The 21,121-nt window shown below is 38.7% G+C and overlaps 2 protein-coding genes across 10 annotated transcripts in view; one reads left to right on the forward strand and one right to left on the reverse strand.

The window, feature by feature from the left end:
• The window catches only part of LOC115447530, a 41,396-nt gene extending 28,473 nt beyond the window's left edge, over positions 1-12,923 (forward strand). For both annotated transcript variants that reach the window (XM_030174639.2, XM_037438421.1), the window contains exons 2-7: positions 1,994-2,164; positions 2,801-2,955; positions 3,289-3,490; positions 3,967-4,113; positions 8,670-8,822; positions 9,080-12,923. In XM_030174639.2, the coding sequence (XP_030030499.1) occupies positions 1,994-2,164; positions 2,801-2,955; positions 3,289-3,490; positions 3,967-4,113; positions 8,670-8,822; positions 9,080-10,008 (1,757 nt within the window). In that variant the 3' untranslated portion in view covers positions 10,009-12,923. The remainder of the gene's footprint in view (positions 1-1,993; positions 2,165-2,800; positions 2,956-3,288; positions 3,491-3,966; positions 4,114-8,669; positions 8,823-9,079) is intronic.
• Positions 12,924-13,461: 538 nt separating this feature from the next.
• LOC115447541 lies at positions 13,462-20,858 on the reverse strand. Of its 8 annotated transcripts, none has more exons than XM_037438501.1 (11): positions 20,709-20,844; positions 20,280-20,338; positions 19,817-19,842; positions 18,301-18,375; positions 17,466-17,597; positions 16,491-16,581; positions 15,890-16,011; positions 15,484-15,586; positions 15,009-15,101; positions 14,355-14,750; positions 13,462-14,157 (listed from the first exon to the last, which is right to left on the reverse strand). In XM_037438501.1, the coding sequence occupies exons 5-11, from the start codon at positions 17,565-17,567 to the stop codon at positions 14,033-14,035; spliced, it is 1,032 nt and encodes a 343-aa protein (XP_037294398.1). In that variant the 5' UTR covers positions 17,568-17,597; positions 18,301-18,375; positions 19,817-19,842; positions 20,280-20,338; positions 20,709-20,844; the 3' UTR covers positions 13,462-14,032. The 8 variants fall into 8 exon arrangements, with proteins under 8 accessions (XP_037294398.1, XP_037294400.1, XP_037294397.1 ...); XM_037438503.1 differs by lacking the exon at positions 19,817-19,842 and having other exon boundaries at positions 14,355-14,565; positions 14,633-14,750; positions 20,673-20,844; XM_037438500.1 differs by having other exon boundaries at positions 20,673-20,844.
• Between the last annotated feature and the right edge of the window lie 263 nt (positions 20,859-21,121).

Raw genomic sequence — 21,121 nt, forward strand, 5'->3', positions numbered from 1 at the left:
AACTTAACGCGTAGATTTGAAGTTTTAAATTTATTCAGCTACTTGTGAAAAAAAAACTTAACGAAATCAAGGTTTCCGTTCCATCCCGCTCTCATTGACACCCTAAATGTCGAACGTAATTACATCTGTCTTCGATATTGTCCCCTCGGATGTTAGTTTCACTAACAACTCTACAGCATCATTAGCCAACACGCGATAAATACGAATCTTCCCATCATCCAATATTTACACTCGTGGGCACGCAGGGTGAGCGGTGAACTATAGACTCAACACGCATCAAAACAATGCGATGTTGTAATGCGGAAGCTGTATCGCGTGACATGTACTTGATTTGTTTTGTGCGAGAATGAAATCTTTTAAATATATTTTAATATTTAACGAAAAACTTTTAAAACTTTTATATATAACGTTATATTACTATTAATATATTTAGCGATTAAGTTCTTGCTGTATATCTAGTAAATATTTGCGAAAGCTTGTAATTAGATAAATAATTGTTACATACACTATGTTATTTATTAAGTTATTAGTCTGTAAGCTTTCCTGATATAATAAAATAAATATTACTTAATTAAAATGTCTATCTCTCATTCTCAAATTGTTTTACGTAAGGAAGAAATAAAATGGTCGTATGGTACACCAGAATTGTCTTCACTACAGATCCACAAAAAAGAAACCCGTATATTGGCAGTCAAGTCTCTTTGTCTATTTCTAAAGAATTATAACTTTTTGATGTATTGTTCTATGTATTTTCTTTGAACGCATTACATAACGAATCGTTGTTTACTTTCAATATAGCACTGGTTGGATGTGTGTCCGGCTGTTGACCTACAGTATGATCCCTGGTTTTGTATGCATTAAAATATCTGGGGATTTTCACAGCGTGGCGGATGAAACATTGCCACTGTTTAAACGAAAATTTATTGCTTCTCTTCGTAATTATAATTTAGCAATCAAGATAGATATCTTAATATAGTTTTGCTACAGAAACAAAATTGAACTAAATTAAATTTGAAAATCTCTCTTTAATTTGAAATTAATTATATAATATACCTATAAACACTTTTTGTGTGGAATGAAGTCGAGTTACATTATCCATAATATTTCATTAAACAAAATAAACGATATTAAAACTGCATACAATTCTGCACGCAAATATTTACTGTTCTCTTATGTGCGTGACTTTCTCATATCACTTGTAAAATCCTCACTCTGTACACGAGAGTGGGGTGCCAAAGCGTCCGTAGGGACGGCCGCCCTTCCGCGTTCCCTCCCGTGGCTCGCGTCCGAGGGGCGAGGGAGCTCAAGACGGAACACTTGTGATTATTGTGCAACATGTTAAGAAACTGCATGAGTGTTTGAACGAGTCATTTTATTTGAGAATACATTATTTCGGGGTTTCTTTATAGTCTCATTGGCAGAAAAGAAAAGAAAATCATAATGAAATGTACCTAATGGGGAAATTATTAACTTTTATCGGACAAATAACATAATAATTAATATTAAATACTTTTGTATAGATATGTCAGAATAGAAGATAATTATTTATGCAGTAGAAATTGTTGTTTTATTTTGAAACTACAGAAATAAAGAATTAGACTGACCATGAGGCCAGTTTAATTACTTCTACATGCTTTAATGAATATAAGACAGTTGAATAAGAAGTGCAAGTTGTTTTACGTTAATGACTTGCTTAAAAATATTAATATCACATACAATCTTGTACTATAAATCACTGTATTATTATTTAGTATACCTAGTAGCTACTCATGACGAGACGTTAAATGTCGGATAATATTATGCTGCAAGGTCATTGAAACTAAGATTCAAGAATATATGCACAATGTTTAGTAGCAGAAAGAAAACTACTTCTTCTACATATATTCTATACTAATATGATAACTGCGAAAAAAAACCGAAATAGATGTTGATTAATAAAATTGGACACAAAAATATACCATGTCTTGGGTTTACACAATATACCTTGCTCCAGATGAGATGTGGAGCCCGGTGGACAGCGGCGGGGGCGGCGGGGCAGCGCGGCCGCTGCCGTGCGCACGTGGCAAGCACTCCGCCGCGCTGCTGGGCGGCTACGTGTACGTGCTGGGCGGCCGCGGCGCCGGCGGCGCAGTGCCGCTGCGAGACTTCTGGAGGTACAGCTTGGGTGAGTACGAATTATAATTCAGTAGAGATTTTATACCTGCTTGAGAGAGGAGATAATGTTAGAGAAAGAAATGATTAGAGATTACTTAGTTTCGTCTTTGTGTACACTTCGGGAATAATGGCATGTAATATGAAAAATAATTTAGAAAGCGACAGACTAAGTTTTCCACCGTCAAAATAGCACTTGTCAGTCACTCAAAAGGCAGTCATAAGCAGAAAGACATTTCGCCGTTCATGAGTGTTCTCAGTGTCGCGCGTCGGGAGAGCTCGAGCGTTCCTTTGAGGATCGCTCGCCTGTACCACGACGATAGTAATTAGGTTGAGTGCCATGCGGTGTATGACGTTTTATCCCGACATATTACTACGCTGCATCTGATGGTAGGTATTTAGAACGATATCCATATATTGTATAGATTAGAGATGTTATGTCCATTAAAAGTCGTCATTTCCGATTCCGATTGCTGGCTGATCCCAATGGATGTACACCCGCTGATCTGAAAAAGGGACTTGGTAAGCCACACCGAGTTTTAACTTGTGTACCCCAGGCGCTAGTCGCTCCATCATAACATTTATCTAAATGATAGAGCTTTAATTAATCTCTTTCCTACGGTCAGTTAATTAGTGCGTTTGTTTGCAGCGACGGGCAGATGGGAGAAGCTGGAGTGCCGAGGAGACCCGCCACCATCCCTGCAGGAGCACACCACCACGGCGCACGAGAACAAACTGTACGTGTTTGGCGGCGAGGCGGGCGCGCTCTCCAACGAGACACCGCTTTGGATCTACGACACTGAGGTCAGCACTTACTAGTATTTCTAATATAGACTATGCCATGCTTGAAGGTTTTTAAAAAAACATCAGAATATTTTATATTATTAGCAAAACTGATGATGAGGTATCCAATGAATATCTACAATGTGTACCAAAGAACTTAAAACTACATTCCCTACTTTTGAGGAAATAAACCTTGTGTATCAGTAGTGGATCTTTTTAGGGAAAGAATGGGAACCTAATAAAGCACATTACATAAAGCTGAATGTTTATTTTGTATAATGTAATGATAGCACTCTAGATAGTCTCAGTAGACTAACAGTGGTATTACTAATTAATTATATTTGCCATGTACAGGTTCAAATCTGGCGCAAGCTGCCAGGCCAGTCGTACACGTCCACGCTGCGGCGGCGAGGGTCCAAAGACCCCCGGAACAGTGGCATCGGACCGCGTGGCCGGCGGGGTCACTCGGCCCATGCTCTCAAAGACTGCCTGCTTATCTATGGCGGTTATAAGGATCTGAGGGGCTCTACGCATGAACTTTGGGCTTTTCATTACGGTAAACTTTGATCTTTCAGAAGGAAAGAAAAAAAAGAAATGGATTTCGAAGATTGAAATATAGGTGTCATGGATATATATATTTACTACCCATAAACACTACCTTTGTCACATTTTCCTGGCTAGTTTTGATCTTAATAGAATAAATAAATATTTATACTTACAGTACAAAATATACTATATTTTCAAATAACGAGACACCGCGTGTTACAACGATCCGTTGTTACGTGTTACACACTGGGTGGCGGTGCAGTGTTGCTTATTGCATACACTATTGCATGAGGGACACATTTGGCGTTGTACATAAAGTAGTATAATGCGGGTTACACGTCATGTTGCGTGTTGCGCATATAGTTGCGTGTTGCATACACTGTTGCATTAGGGAGACAGTTGGTGTTGCACATATAGTAGTATGTTGCGCAGGGTGACGCGCGTTGCACGTCATGTTGCGTGCTACACACGTAGTTGCTGTTGCAGAGACGGAGTCGTGGCAGGCGGTGCGCACGGCGGCGGCGGGCCCGGCGCGGCACCGGCACGCGGCGGCGCTGCACGACACGCGCCTGTACGTGCACGCCGGCCGCTGCGACCTGCGCGAGTGCGCCGACCTCTGGTACTACGACACCAGTGAGTACCACATAGTAATCACTCATGCTCGTACTGCAGCAAGGAGCTGATGACACTTTCCCACCCTCACACCTACCACTACAACTCCTGTAAGCCAGGATCAGCAGTGGCACGCATTTTATGACATCGAGCGGTGAAGCTCGGCGAGTCTCAGGGAAAATAATACGTCATTATCCCGCAACGAAATTAATCAAATAGAAAGATAGGGACGAGTTGGAAATATTAATTGTCCACTTCCCTCCATAGCAATGCGGGTGACAAAATCATGATCTAAGGAGTTTAACCTCAAGGATTAGTAAGGAGCTGAACGACGGTTCTCATAATGGCGCAATGGGTATAGTTGTTATATTTTTTTTTTATCTTCTTTATTGTACGTGTTATACTGATGTATTCCCAATAATAAAATCTTTCTTTCTCTACCACATACATTACGACTGTTTCTGATCTGTAATATATTTTGATATCAACGTAAAAGCGCAAAGTTTACAAATGTCTTACAATTTAAGCAATCACACGGTGCTTTAAAAGTATAATTGCAGTCAAGCAAACCAGTGTACGACCAATGCTAACTTGCAAGTGGATTACCACTTGGTAATGCTCCAGTGGTTTTTAATTCAATTCAAAGAGTATGTCAACAAAAGAAACTTTTATTTCGTATTAAATGTTCGTTGAAACCCATAATTTTAAAAGGGCTGACGACGCGCACTAAACTCAGTCATGTACGAAATACAGTAAACATGCTTAACTTAAAACATGTACTCTTTACACTGTATAATACCTATTGAGAGTCGAGTTTATAAGTTGATATAAAAGCGCACAAATAGCCGCAACTGATGACTTCGACATACATTTGGACTGTTATTGCGTTACCTACCCCGGCCTCAAGGGTCAAACAAACAGTCTACCATAGGTCTACTCTTTAGATTTTTTTTTTATTGTTTTGTAAAACGAGACGAGGTTGCCGTTCGCCTGATGGTAAGCGATACGACCGCTCATAAACAGTAGAACCACCATCCAATACCTTTAATTACAAAGTATTGTTTGGTATTCAACTGCGCTCGCAATCCTGAGACATAAGATGAATAAGTCTATTATGTCTAGTAGATGCATTGGCCACAATGTCCTTCAAACAGGAATACAACAGTGATTATACACTGCTGCTTGGTGGCAGAAATAGACATTGCGGTGTTACCTACACAGGCGGACTCACGCATATGGGAGACCTACCACCACCACCAGATTCTTAAATCACTGTTTGTTACACTGCTCGAGGATAGCTTCAGCCCGTCAGACATATGGGGATTCCTAACGATGGTCGTTCATCATTAAGGCGATACCTCAAGGTCCATTTTCATACATTTTGTTTCACCTTTAATCTGGGTAACTAAACAAGTATTGGCAAGTAAAGAATTTAAATTCACGTCTAGTTAGTGATTAGTTCTCGCAGTTGAAAGAAAAACGTAAAAATAAATAATCATGGATATTTCTGCCTTTAAAATTTCGTCATATTAAATTTTAAAGGCCGAAATATCCATGATTATTAATTATTTTTACGTTTTTCAACTCAACTAAATAAACGTAATTTAAAGTCTACATTTTAAATCTATATCTATACTTCTATATCTATACTTCTATACTATTATATAAAGCTGAAGAGTTTGTTTGTTTGTTTGTTTGTTTGTTTGTTTGTTTGTTTGTTTGTTTGAACGCGCTAATCTCAGGAACTACCGGTCCAAACTGAAAAATTCTTTTTGCGTTGGATAGCCCTTTGTTCGTGGAGTGCTATAGGCTATATATCATCACGCTATACCCAATAGGAGCGGGGCAGTAATGGCTAATCTCAGGAACTACTGGTCCAAACTGAAAAATTCTTTTTGCGTTGGATAGCCCTTTGTTCGTGGAGTGCTATAGGCTATATATCATCACGCTATACCCAATAGGAGCGGGGCAGTAATGGCTAATCTCAGGAACTACCGGTCCAAACTGAAAAATTCTTTTGCGTTGGATAGCCCTTTGTTCGTGGAGTGCTATAGGCTATATATCATTACGCTATACCCAATAGGAGCGAGGCAGTAATGGCTAATCTCAGGAACTACCGGTCCAAACTGAAAAATTCTTTTTACGTTGGATAGCCCTTTGTTCGTGGAGTGCTATAGGCTATATATCATCACGCTATATTCAATAGGAGCGGAGCAGTAATGTCTAATCTCAGGAACTACCGATTCAAACTGAAAAAATATTTTTGTGTTGAATAGTACTTTGTTTGTGGAGTGCTCAAAGTTATATATCATCACGCTATGACCAATAGGAGCGGAGCAGTAATGAAACATGTTGCAAAACCGGGGAAAATTATGAGTTTTGAGAGCTTCCGTTGCCTGCGCTGCGTAAACGATTAAAGTTATGCAACAATGATGTATGACGGGAATGTTTCACTTAAAAAGTTCTAAAAAATATATTATAAAACAAAAGTCCCCCGCTGCATCTGTCTGCCTGAACGTATTAAACTCAAAAACTACCCAACGTATTAAGATGAAATTTGGTATGGAGACAGTTTGAGACCCTGGGAAGAACATAGGCTCCCGGGAAACTACTACTTTTATAACGGAAAACTTTAGCCTGAAAAACTTTATAACGCGGGCGGAGCCGCGGGCAAAAGCTAGTACTATTATATAAAGCTGAAGAGTTTGTTTGTTTGTTTGTTTGTTTGTTTGTTTGTTTGAACGCGCTAATCTCAGGAACTACCGGTCCAAACTGAAAAATTCTTTTTGCGTTGGATAGCCCTATGTTCGTGGAGTGCTATAGGCTATATATCATCACGCTATACCCAATAGGAGCGGAGCAGTAATGCCTAATCTCAGGAACTACCGGTCCGAACTGAAAAATTATTTTTGCGTTGGATAGCCCTTTGTTCGTGGAGTGCTATAGGCTATATATCATCACGCTATACCCAATAGGAGCGGAGCAGTAATGGCTAATCTCAGGAACTACCGGTCCAAACTGAAAAAATATTTTTGCGTTGGATAGCCTTTTGTTCGTGGAGTGCTATAGGCTATATATCATCACGCTATACCCAATAGGAGCAGAGCAGTAATGGCTAATCTCAGGAACTACCGGTTCGAACTAAGAAATTCATTTTGTATTGGATAGCCCTTTATTCGTGAAGTGCTATAGGCTATATATCATCACGCTATGACCAATAGGAGCAGAGCAGTAATGGCTAATCTCAGAAACTAGGAGTTTGAACTAAATAATTCTTTTTGTGTTAGATAGCCCTTTGTTCCTGGAATGCTATAGGCTATATATATCATCACGCGATGCCCAATAGGAGCGGAGCAGTAATCGCTAATCTCAGGAACTACCGGTTTGAACTGAAAAAATATTTTTGTGTTGGATAGCCCTTTGTTCCTGGAGTGCTATAGGTTACATATCGTCACGCTATGACTAATAGGAGCGGAGCAGTAATGAAACATGATGCAAAAACGGGGACAATTTATTAGTTTTGAGAGCTTCTGTTGCGCGCGCTGCGTAAACGGTTAAAGTTATGCAACAATAATGTATGACGGGATTGTTCCTCTTAAAAAGTTCTACAAAAATATATCATAAAACAAAGTCCCCCGCTGCATCGGTCTGCCCGAACGTGTTAAACTCAAAAACTACCCAACGTATTAGGATAAAATTTGGTATGGAGACAGTGAGACCCTGGGAAGAACATAGGCTCCCGGGAAAATATATAGCGTGACTTTTATAACGGAAAACTTTAGCCCGAAAAACTTTATAACGCGGGCGGAGCCGCGGGCAAAAGCTAGTCATATAATAATCAGGATGAATGCGTCCATGTATGACAGAATGTAAACAGTTTTAAAAAAAACCGAGATCATATTGAATAGAAAAAACCTCCTTTTTATGATGAATGTAATCTCCAGTGCGGTAGATACTATATAATATGGGAATGTTCTTGCACATTCAGTATACAGAGGTTTTCATTACTTTAGGAAATGCCTCGTAGTATTGTTTCTATTTTCAATTGTTTTTGTTTGCGGCATTTTTTACTGTATGGTATGTAGGTGGCCTCTCGTATGCTAGTTTTACTGGCTTTCTGTAATACCGTTTCCAACAGCTGTTACTATTGCTTTTTGGTTGATTTACCATGTCCGCCTTACGATCCTTACGATCTGATACATCTCAATTACTAAAATGCCCTGTGTATTTCTAAAATTAAACCAAAAAGATTAAGATTATTTGCTGGTACGAAAAAGATTGAAATTACTTGAATTTGTATGTTATTTACGTAAAAGCTATACTAAAATAAATATATAGTAGATCTGAATTTAATAATAGTAATATCATCGACAATCAGCACACATGTAATGTGGTCGTTGTCTAAGATGTTTTTATTATATAGATACGTTGTCTTTTTTATGTACAGTACGTTAAATGTAGTACATTGTACAGGTACGTGAATATAGCAAATAGTGCGCCGTTTTTATGTGCCATTTTGTTAGTGTATGACGCGTCTATTTGTAAAACGTCATTGGTTGTTGTGTGGTGGTGTGTAGTGTCGCGCGTGTGGAGCGCGGTGCGCGGCGCGGGGCGCGCGGGGCCGGGCGCGCGCTCGGGACACGCGGGGCTGCGCGCCGGCGGGCACTTCTACATCTACGGCGGTGAGGCGCACGGGCACCCCACCAACGAGCTCTGGCGCTTCCACTTCGGTCAGTACTGCAGCACTTAACAACTGCACTACATTATTGACACCAATATCTAAAGCCAAGAGTCTGTAGTCTTTAAACATTAATATCCTCGGGAACAGGCGAGAAGTCGACGATGTATAAAGAGATGCAAATTCATTTCTTGCACCGAGACAAAAAATTTCAATGATCCACTAAATATAATTTGTTAATATTCGATGAGTTGAATTTTATGACTTGCGTGTGACTTTCCATTTTATTTATTTATGATTCGCCCTCAGCGACGGAGACGTGGGAGCGCGTGTGTCCGTCGCTGAAGTGGCCGTCGCCGCGCGTGGACAGCTGCCTGCTGCTGCTGGCGGCGCCGCCCCCGCGCATGCGCTCCGCCCCCGCGCGCGCCCTGTCCTCGCGCCACTCGTTCACGACGCGGCCCGACCCGCCCGCCAGCCTGCTAAAGGAGATCTCGAAGCTGTCCTCGTTCCACATCCGCCGCGCTGCGCGCTGCTCGTACTCCGCACTCGCGGGAGAAAAAGACTCCACTGAAAGTCTCGTCAGACATGAAGCGGCACTGTCAAAGTCTCATTCCGCGTACGTTATCGATAAACGCCAGCCCGCCGACGGTGATGAGAGTCCGCGGGAAGGCGACGTGCCGGAGTTCCGCTCGGAGATATCCCGCGAGCCGATTTCGGTGCCAGATTTCGCTGATATGATCCTGCCGACGCCTGTGCTGTCACCCGTCGAAGCCACCAAACTGGTTTACCTGGACTCTGAGGATGAAGAAGAGGTGAAGCGCGAGTCAGAGCGCAAGAAGCGTGACGTCACCATCAAGATGAGTGAGACTACAACGGTAGTGATACCGAAGTCGGCGTCGGTTAAGTTTACGAACACAGTGATCACCGACGATGAAAACGAGCTGTCCACGTCGGACTACGCGAGCGCGGAGAAAGTCAACAGGCTGTCCGGCACGCTGGGCTTCAGCAACCCGCATTACCTCGGACCCGACATAAGGAAGCTGGGTGCCGCGCTCACTCCGGACTCGGGCGTGGGGCCCGGGGACATCGAGCTGCAGGACCTGGGCCCCAGGCGGGCACGCAGCGCACCGCGGAATGGGGAGGTCCAACTACACCTGCTGCTTGTGGGGGGCAAGGAACCCCCGCATTTAGCACTATTCCAAAGTCCTATTTCTATGTGGACCTATCGTTTGTTGTAATTAGCTAGGACCTCGGCTAAGTCGTTTCATGTCAACTGTATATTCTTAAAGGCTTCTAACTTCTAAGGTATAATCTCGGAATAAAAACTGGTGTGGCTAGTTAGTACTGACATTGACTTGCCTTTACTCGATTTCATATTTACTAGATTCCATAACAAATAAACCTGCTACAAACTCTGTGCATTGATTAGTCCCAGAAATACAAATGAAATCTAAAGACAGACATGGAATGACGTTAGAAGGCGAGGCACTTAGCGTAGCATCTTCGACGTCCATTAGAGGCTAGTTGAGTCGAGAGTAGAGTAGTGGTAGCTTTCGGCTCTAGGAGCGGGGCGTAACTCTCCGGTGGGGAGATGGGGTCAAGCAAACCAAGTCAAAACACTGGCCAAATAATTATAAATATTGGTCAATTCTCCCCTGAATTTTGTTTGTAGTTACGCCAGTGCGTAGGCGAAGTTTTTCTTATTAGAAAGAAAAGATTATCATAAATGATTTTAAAAAAATATCTCAAATGTATTATTGAATATCATGACAATGTTTTAAGAATGAATAAAATTGTAAATCTTAAAAAAATACAGAGCTGCATTTGGAAAAAGATTTTGGATTTTTAATAATGATTGAATCAGTAAAAACGTGCAATAAAATTTTATTTCTTCTATAAGATTTTTCAAAAATTATTTCATTATGTTTTATTTAATAAATATTAAGTAGGGTAATACACAAATGCATACTTTAATAATTCGGTGTTGTATTCATTCTTAAAACTTATTATACTAAAAAGCAAGTAATATGAAATTACGCTAAATATATTAAAGTAAAAAAAAAACAATTATGTATTCGGCATGAATTCAATTTAAAATCCTTGATCTTTCGAATAAATTCATTTGAATTTTGAAGCCGTTAAACAAAATGGCGGCACTCAGGGGTACCACAGCAGACGTTTTAATTTTTTTAATAACAAAATTAATTATGATTCATGTTTATTCATCATTAACGTGAGTGGCGGGAATAATAATGGTGCTTAGTGTCTGCAAGAGTCACTGTTGTCGGTTCTAGTGTTCATCGATGGTTACAGTAGTTGGTAGCCCTGGGTATTCAAATTGTAACGTCCAAATTGATTCGTAAATAGCAATGTAGTTTATAAGAGGCGAGGTACATTAGTGCCAACATTCAAGTATTTTAGCCATGTAGCATTTATACATTATGTTTTTATTTATTTTTGATACATGTTATGCGTTATTTGTTGCGATTCCGTTTTTATTGTTGTTTACAGGGTTTATGTTCGAATTGTTTCCACATAGATATAAGTTTTCGTATGTAATTACTTAACTAAACGTGATATTGGCACAGATATCTCACTACTGATATATTTGTTGCTTTTCTTTTCTAATACTTTTTTATTTATTAAAGAGCTATTGCGACCAAGTCCAGGATAGGAATATTAATGTACTTTTTAAGATACTTTGATTTATTTTGTCATTGTTATAAATGATTTTTTTCAAAGGCGGCTATTATGTTTTCCTTTAAATCTAAGGATAAGTACCTATGTCGTGTACTTTTGCATGTGTTTCTGGTGCCGATGTCATCTAATAAAGTGATATGTTACATTACCCACCTTAGACGTTTTGTTTTAGTTTATAACTAGATGCCTTGTGCTCGTTAAACCACTGAAAAATAATTTATTATTATTATTAAATAATTTTGCGCCGCGTTAATGAATTGGTGGTACATATAGGACTAAATTCAACGGCAAATTATAATCATTTTTTTTTGCATACGACTGATTTTGACAATTAAAATATATTATGAAGCGGCTCAGAGCAACACAAGCCTTTCGTTATTACCATCAATAATTCTAGACATAAAGTACTTATATAAATTATAATTGATATCGAGGTTAATCATTTTGGCGGGAATTTGGCCTATCTGGAATATTTGACGATAGTACAATATTTAAAAATAAAAGCCTAACAATACTAGTACATCGATGCCACGTCTAACGAGCACAAGGCTACCATGATGCATTTATTTTGTATATAAAACTGGTACTTATGTGTTTTGTAGCTGCTCCGTGTTTTTAAGGCATTTGATGTGCGACGTACACATACGCGCCAACTTGATACGTGAATTACTTAGTGTTACATAATACTTGGACGCTCCCTTGTTACCAATATCAATACTGCTCGCCTTGATGGGAAGGCACCTGGACCTAATGTTCCTTAATCCGCACCTGTTATGTTAGTTGGCGCGTGTTCGTACAATTTTATAGCATTGCTAAGACTGAGTAGAGTAGATGTCAGTCCCTTTGTGTGTAATTCGTTTTGTATAATTCTGTCGTCCCTACATGACAAACATTTAATATGGCGCAAGTTACATTCGTACTAAAATCTTTACTAATGTAATATTTATTTTTAATTGAATATGATTTTAAGACTTCAAAAAAGAGGTTTTGAATCGGTGTGTATTTTTTTATAAAAATAAGTAGACTCGATAGTTGTACTAGAAAATTAAATACCTGGCTAGTGTATGTCATCTATACTATTTCGTCAGAAGTTGTCGTGTGGGGTCGACGGTGTTGTTCTGGCGCCAATCTTTATATGCGGTCTGAAGTTAGGCAGTACCCAGGTTATACAAATGAGACAATCGCCCTCAGTGCTTGTCACTGTACACTTACCACAAGTTTATTTAACTTGACATTCGCATAACGTATCACAATTGCTATAAAACCTAAGCCCTAATGTTATACACAAATCGATAATAAAACATTTGAATTGCGAAACCGCTTGTGACTCACTTCACACTGTATACAAAGATGGCGGCGGCTCTCTACATTCCTTGCCAGTTTGATAACAATGTAATTTATAATTAAATTCCCGATCGAGTATGTTCACATGTTATTAAACGTAGTTACGGCCGCTGTGTGTTTTATTCAACCCAAAATCCACAGCGAATGGACCGAATCCTATACAATATCAGTCAGACCTACAGTTTCTGAACAAATGCAAAAGTTTAAACGACACCTATAATTATTTACTCTTAGCAACTAAAATGAGAACGCACTCAAATTAACTATAACGAGTTTACTTTTTTTAAGTCAGAAAAATGTTTCCTTTGAACTTAATATGTATATATAGATGTGAAGTTTTGCATTTTTTCCGAACCTTTGTGGCCGCCTATAGTCTGCACAGTAACTTCTATTCATAATATATTATTCTGATATTTAGGATACCTAACTTTAAATCTCTAGTCTTTTCCCCTAATAAAAGATCACTACATTTTAGTGAAAAAAAAATCTTGATGAACATGTTAAGTTTCCAATAACGCCAATGAATGTTGGTAGGGTCCCATTTATCTTTATATTCAGTTGAATGGCATTATCCAAGCGACACAAATAATCACTCAAGTTAATAATGAGGATTAGAACCCAGAAAACTATAATAGAAACACATTTAATCACGATTAAAATATTTATTAACGTACATAGTAGACTTATTACTAACATAAAATCTTACATACCTAAGTCAGCTTACAGTACGTGACTAATGTTATATAATATACTACTGTTACATTATTTTAGATTTTTTTCTTTTATAATCGTCTTTTGCACAGAATATTTCATATTTTTCAATAAAATTAATAACTTGTTTAAAATACTATTTAGATCTCTTCTATTGAGATATAAATAAAGTTTTAATGACCTCGTCACGAGATATTTAGATAAAAAGAATTGGGTCAATAAAGTTTAGATTTCACGACAGTAAAGAAGGAAGATAGAACCGTGAAGAAATGCGCTGTCGCTGGAAGGTTAATGTAGTTATTGGAACCAAGGGTTCGTATGTGCGAAACAAGTTTGTGAGCTGCGTATCTTTGAACTAAATCGAAATAGATAACGCGTCGCTCCAAGGCAGATAATAAAATGCCTTAATCCGAGATGCGTCTCGAGGCAGCCTCGTCGGCCAGAGCCTTGGGCTAAAGGCTAACGAAGAGGAAGTTGAGCATCATCAGCCTTGTTCTGGTGAAGTGCCTAGGCGGCGGCTTGCGGCGGCAGCTGGGGCGTGGTGTCGGCGGCGTGCTCGCTGAACGTCACGCCGAACAGCGCCGCGCACGCCGCGCGCGCCGCCGCCTTGCGCGCCTCCTTCTTGTTCGGCGCTGGAACACATAGCACACATTCCATACAATAATATTTAATTTTATCACACTTTTTAAAGTATTATTATTATTACTCATCGTATACATTGTTTGAGTTTAAACACCAGTAAATCATAAATCAATTGATTGGTCTATATTTTTTTTTAAACAAAATGTTATAAATAAAATATTTTAGTAAAGCTGAAAGACTATCTTACCTTTGCCAGTGTAAACCTCACCATCGACGTGCACTCCGACAGTGAAAATCATGTTCTGCGGTCGGTCGCCGGCGACGCCGAGCTCGCGGTACTCCTGCTGCGGACGCATGTACGTGAGCAGCATGCAGGGGTGCATGTTGGCAGCGTTGAGCGGCAGCACACGCGGCTTTGCCTTCTTCTTCTGACGTGCCTCGGCGGCCGCGCCCGCGCCCGCGCCTGCGCCCGCGCCGGCCGCCTCGAGCTCGTCGCCCTCCGGCGGCGCGGGCGCGGGCTTGAGCTGCGGCACCTTGTGTCCCTCGCACTCCCACTCCGTGAACAGCTTGTGCAGCGCAAACGACGCGAGCTGGATCATCGGCACCGCCTCCTCGTCGGTCGCCGCTTCGCCGTTCAGTGATCCTGCGTACATTAGTTGAACGCGTTTATTACATTATAAACTATGACCATTAATCGCATGACCCAAGCATATAGAGCTGATAATACACTGTCTAGTTAATGTTCTATACGAGTTTATAATTATTACTCACACAACACTAAAAAAAATAATGACATATCAAAAATGTATGCGCCAATTTATTTGTTTCGAAAACACAACGTCATCAACCAAATGGTTCTTGCCCCTTGGGAAAGCTAAGTCGGATGGACTAGTATACACACCGTCGGAGTTGAGTATCTTGCTCATCTTCTTGATCATGATGTCGCGGATGGCTTGCTCGGCGGCCGCGTTACGCGCCGTCAATTTAGTCTCGCCTGCAAATGTCACAACAAATGTTAAAATACCAACGTCAGATCATCTTGCAAATATTATACAAGTAAGGCAAGTCAAGTGGCTGACCAGAAATTATATTGCGAACTGCAAGACTGCTCAAAAATAGGAATACTGCATAAGACTCAGAAAGAAAATGCTACGTTTACCATTAGGCCAAGTTAGTCCACCACCAAGCATTAGTTTTGAAATCAGTAACCATTAATTTAAAAGGTTCCAATACTCTTTTAACTGGAACACAATATTTAGTCTCATATATAAAGATTGATTGTCATTTATTATAGACATATAGTCTCAATCAAACTATCTATCATTTAATCTGCATTTAAATTATAATATAATACAGCAGTTGTGTGAGAATCTCACCATATCCCTTGTAAACGTTCCCCTCCACAGTGAGATCTGCACAGAAGTTGCTCGTGGGCTGATTGTAGAACTGCTTTGTTGCTGTTGGCTCCACTTTGAATTCCTATAAAAATAATAATCAGATTTACAATAAGTTTATCACTGTAGCATTACATAACAATTATGAATAATTACTCTAGATGCTACAGGCAGCATGGTGGTGGTGCTGCACAGACGCTAGTCAGCGGACTTATAATAAGTATGGGGGGACATTGTTGAGGGAAAGAAATTTAACAGGCATTTCAACAATGCAGCAATTCATTCAACAGCTTGCAATCTTTTTTTTAGTTCCCTCAATCAATTATTTCTGACATCACTAGATTTTGGGGGTATTTTATATTTGGCGACAATGCAGTGTGGTCCTCACGTTGGGTATCTGTTCGTTGAGCAGCAGCTCGTTGAGCGCCATGAGCGCGTTCTTGGGCGTCAGCAGCCGCCGCAGGTGCGCGTTCTGTCGCCGCCGACGCTCCTTGTTCGAGATCTTCTTCACTGCAACATCCACGGAACAATATCAGCACTACCCTACTCTCTAACAATATACAAAAGTTTCACATGGTCAATGGTTTGTTACAAGGAAACATATATTCACACCTTTTATTCTCGAAGGGGTGATCAGAGGTGCAATTAGTGTTTCTAATTTCGCGCCGTGTATTCCGTATCATGATGTGATAGGGGGCGAGCATATCACCATGTCGAGCTCAAAATCTAGATTCCGGACTGAGTACAAAAGCCCCATAACACTGTCCGACCCGAGGATTCGAACCTGAGCCCTCAGGGACGGTAGTCGTACTGTGCTTGGAATACACCTACACCAACAAGACTGTCTTATAAGAAAACTACCGATAGTATAAAACCGAACAGAAATACTGTGGCATAGATTAACTTGATACAAACGCAGAAAAGCCAGCCTGCAGAAGATTTACGTAAAATCAGGTTCATGTATTTTCACTATATAACGCAAGACTCACCTCCAGGTAGTTTAGACTTCATCCAGGATGGACGAGCCGCTTCCTCGTCTGTATTGAGGGCATTTGGTTCTGACTTCATCTCTACCTCGTTCTGTCAAATACAAGGTCTCTCATAAATAATTTCACTTTTGTTTTGCATAAAACTATGCGCATGAGAGGGGAGCGGGTACGCCAGCTCAGTTCTTGGAAATGTTGTCTCTATGGAACGTTTCACAAAAGCGGAACTCGCGTTTTTCTAAGGTCCTAGAACATGATTAAGTTCTACATACTCAAAGGATTCATTATAAGAAACCCTTGCATTCCGCTGAAGTGGCCGCTTGGGCCGTACTCAATAGGGCACTCTAATGAGTGCGGTATCATTGGTCCATACTTTCAGTGATAACTGGAACCTCACAGTAACTGTTCATTTAGAATGATATGTAGAAACGGTCCATAATTTCTTAATTCCTGCTCTACACAATTACTCAAAACAGGTTGTAAATAAATCATCTAAAATTTTACTGTTATGTTTGAGGAGTGCAGGGTGCGGATCTGTTTTCATTACACGAATATTATTTTTAATACATAATCTTTTATAAAGTATAATTCAACACAATAACCAGATATTAAATAAACCTCTATTAGTTTCTTTGATATATCATTTTTAAAACTGATATTTTTATGGGACATCATAAAAACAATAGCATGACTACTCTTTGTCAATTATAAGAGACAACCAAATACAATAATCACTGTGCAACGTGTAACTGTACTGTAATAAATAATAATAAATCTGGGTGATCAAAGGCATATTGTAAAATAATTTATATTATATAGTCACTTTGTTTCGTATCCGTTATTATTATCACTCGACATTGGCGAAACCACAGATAGATAACATCGGAAGCCATAACATAAAAGATGAAGAATAATTAATCTATTACCATGATGATGATGCTTGGAAAAATCTAATTCGTCTAAGTTAGTGAATGGTACCTGTATGGTCTGTATGTTTTGTGCTGGCTGTGGTGGCTGGAACTGTTTCGGCTGGTGCTGTTGCTGTTGATGTTGGTTCTGCACGGAGTACGGCTTCCGCATCGGCGTGTAGCCTTGCTGTTGCTGCGTTTGCTGCATGCGATCCATGTCAACAACAATTTACCAATCTACCACATCTTTATGATATTTATACATTATATTGCTATGATCATTACCAATAGACTGCATTTTATTGGTATTTGATGGTGAGTGGTCACCGTCGCGCATGGCAGTGGACAATGATGACTCCTATTACACAATTACCTTAACATATTTTGACGGAGGGAAGTAAGAGGCGCAGAAATGTGAATGAAACCTGCTGAAGAGAGGGGGGGGGGGGGTCCATTAAAAACTAATTGTACTGGAGAATGTAAATAAAAAATGCAGCCCTTACCTTTGATCTGGAAAAATGCGTGAAAACGCGCGCGGTCGGCTCGTATAGTAATGTGGTGTACAGACCCGTAATGACAACGTTTTTGTTGTTTCTATGACTTTTCTACACTATACTACTTTTCAATACAACTTTAAAGAAATGTAACATGTTTTACACATCATTTAAATGTTATACATTTTAATTATTTTTATTTAGAATGGTACATATTATGTATTTCTTAAAATCTATACCTTAGCTTTTATTACCATCAGTGGCTAATCAGACTTGTGTAAATATCAGATCGAAGGATATTGGCTACCTTACTCACTAACCTGATTTTCCAATATAATGGCACATTTAACGTAATGACACTTTCCAAAAGTCGTATTGAAAATACTTCAGCTACAGTACTTGGTTACTCACGTCGAAGTAGTCATGAGTCGGAGCACTAGAACGCGTCGCGTAGCCCCATCTCCTCTGCGGCGACCCGCCCGCGAACTGGCATCGTTAAGCCGAGTGGCCAATGTGAAACACCTCGCACTCTCATACACACAACACATACATACGGGAATACACTAATATTTCAATATTTATATTTACCATACTACATTAAAAAAATTGTAAGTTCAAGGTGAATTTTAGTTTCACTAAAGAAAATAATCTACAGTATTACTTGTCCATGAGGCATTATTCAGGGATAGTTCAAGGTCTTCGCATACTCCCTCTCATGGCGATGGTGTTCCCACATCATCCATCAACACCACCATTCCTAGCATGTCTGGTTCCCAGTGAAATTGCAACTGATATATTCTACACTTTACGGTGCATTTGTATTGATTTTATAATTTCCATGTTACAATTTGAAAGGGTTCACACATGCCGGGAAGATGGAGTAGCTTAATCTACTTAAGTCTAGAGAAGTCTGTATGTGCACGAAATCACTTGTTTCGTGACCATAATGCATTCTCACCCACATAGGTACCCTCCAAGAGGCTTGCGTTAACATCCTCTCACGAGTGCCACAATGTACATCAATGATTCTCAACAATTTTGATTGCCAACTACAAAGACAACTTGCATGACGATTTTAATATTGCTATATTCTACATTTAATCAATCAATAGCTGTTGAATTACTTAAGGGATTGTTAAATTGTGTTTTATGTTAAGTAATTGAATCTGGTAAATTTTTTACTATCTTTTTGCATATTGATATGTCCCACAACTGCTACATGTGTTGTCAATAAGGTTGGAACTTGGGCTTGAGAGACAGTGATGTACATACCATTATATATGATATAATGCCACTAGTGAGTCACGACTATTGCAGAGACCATAACACAAAATGACCAACATACAACAAAATGAACGCAATTTGTGCTTGTCCCTTCAATGTTGATTTGCAGATGTTCCACACTAGATATAATGAGATAATTGTTGCAAAGTAATACTGTACTCAATCGATAGAAATATGGAATATTTTTATCTTTACATAATATATTAAAATCATATATTTTCATAATCTGTACATTAAATATATTTGCAATACATAATTTGGGAGATATGAGGAAAAAGTAACAGTGAGATAAAGGAATAACTTCAAATGCATGTTAGTATATCATAGTGATACCCATCATAAGATTGCAAAAACACCCTTAAAATATATAAAAACAATGATGAGTCCTTCCGGTTTAATGTTAAACTGAAAAAACATTTTGTTAATGTAATAAACTCATAATAAATAAGTTTAAAAAAGGTTGGATTGAAAATAAATTTTTTACAAATATTAATCTGTTGATTTCAGCCTTTGATCTCAGCCATGTTGGACACTATAAATAGGCCAACATTTTATAGCAAACTTTTCAAATGAAATTATCTCATTATTTGTAGCAAAACCCAGGCGCTGTTAGAGGGTACCTGTTGACTCTACATGCCAGTACCAGGGCAAGTGGGCCTCCGCATTTTACTGTAGTAACAACCATACAGATTACATTTTAATATAACTTGTTATGTGACTGCACACATGGAACATGACTTGAGTCTTAACAAAATTACACAAAAATATCACAAAAAAAAACAACCATGAGTCAAAATAACAAGTCATGACTTCTAAAGGCCACATCTACATATGTATATTGTATTGTAAGGGAACACAAATGTAAATAAATATGTAACTATCCAACAAATATTCCTCTGATAATTAGAATAATACATTTTATGAAAAGGAAGTTAATTTTTTTTTACATATTATTTTTTATGCCTATATGTTACTACTAAATATAAAGAACCTAAATAGAATAAAATATTGTCAATTGTTATGTCTATGTGTGCAGTTTAGGAAATTGAAAACAACAGCTTTAATTACCTACGAGAAAAAGTATTGAAATGAGAATAATAACTTACCTCTTGTGCTGGTATGAAGTGACAAGGCGTGTTGAACCGACCGGACTGACGTGTGTTGTCTGCAACCAACACAGGCGCGCAGTATTAGTATTAAGTATCAATTATGATTTATAATAAAGTTTATTTCTTTTACTTAATGCTTTCTATAAACAAATGTATACAGGCGAATAGTTCACATCGAGCAACTGTTTTGCCGGCATTAGAAACCAGTCACAAAAATCAATAATTGCGAATAACATATTCATACGCAATTGGAGAAATGTAATCAACACGATTTTATTTCGTATAAAATATTATTTTATTTATTTTAAATGCTGTTTAAAACCACGTTGTGTAAACAATACATGTACACCTTGATATAAAATATTTTCAAATTTTAGGAATACTACTTACATTTATTGTAGGACATTATTTATAAGTAAAACTCACAAAATATGTGTCCAGAAATAATTTTCTGATTATAGGGAACCAATTTGACCAATTACAAAATATAGCTTTTGGGAAATCACTAGATAGCCAGCCATTGTACGAGTAATGTCAATGATATTGATTTATTTTTACAATGGCGGGTAGGTATAAGGCAGATATTATACATCCGGAATTACATGCTAAAAATATAGAGATACATCACTTTTCAAGTCGCCATCTAAGACTTGGAAATTCATAGTTCATTATAAATATTTATAATTACTACTTTTTCGTTTTTATAATGATAAAATATTTTATTTATTTATAAAAAATATGAGGTCATTTAACGAATTATGCGTTTACAATAAAAATTTGCAGACCTAGTGAATCTTAGCCGAGCAGCTAGTTCAATTAAAATCTGATCACACTATGCA

Source organism: Manduca sexta, chromosome 14 (assembly GCF_014839805.1).
Source record: "Manduca sexta isolate Smith_Timp_Sample1 chromosome 14, JHU_Msex_v1.0, whole genome shotgun sequence".
NCBI lineage: Eukaryota > Metazoa > Arthropoda > Insecta > Lepidoptera > Sphingidae > Manduca > Manduca sexta.

Excerpts from the sequence above, each read along its gene's own strand:
- LOC115447541 (XM_037438496.1), bottom strand. Across the intron at positions 18,376-20,279 it reads ACTTCATACCAGCACAAGAG|TTCGCGGGCGGGTCGCCGCA; the intron begins GTAAGTTATTAT and ends TAACGATGCCAG. Across the intron at positions 14,158-14,354 it reads TGAGGTTTACACTGGCAAAG|CGCCGAACAAGAAGGAGGCG; the intron begins GTAAGATAGTCT and ends TATGTGTTCCAG.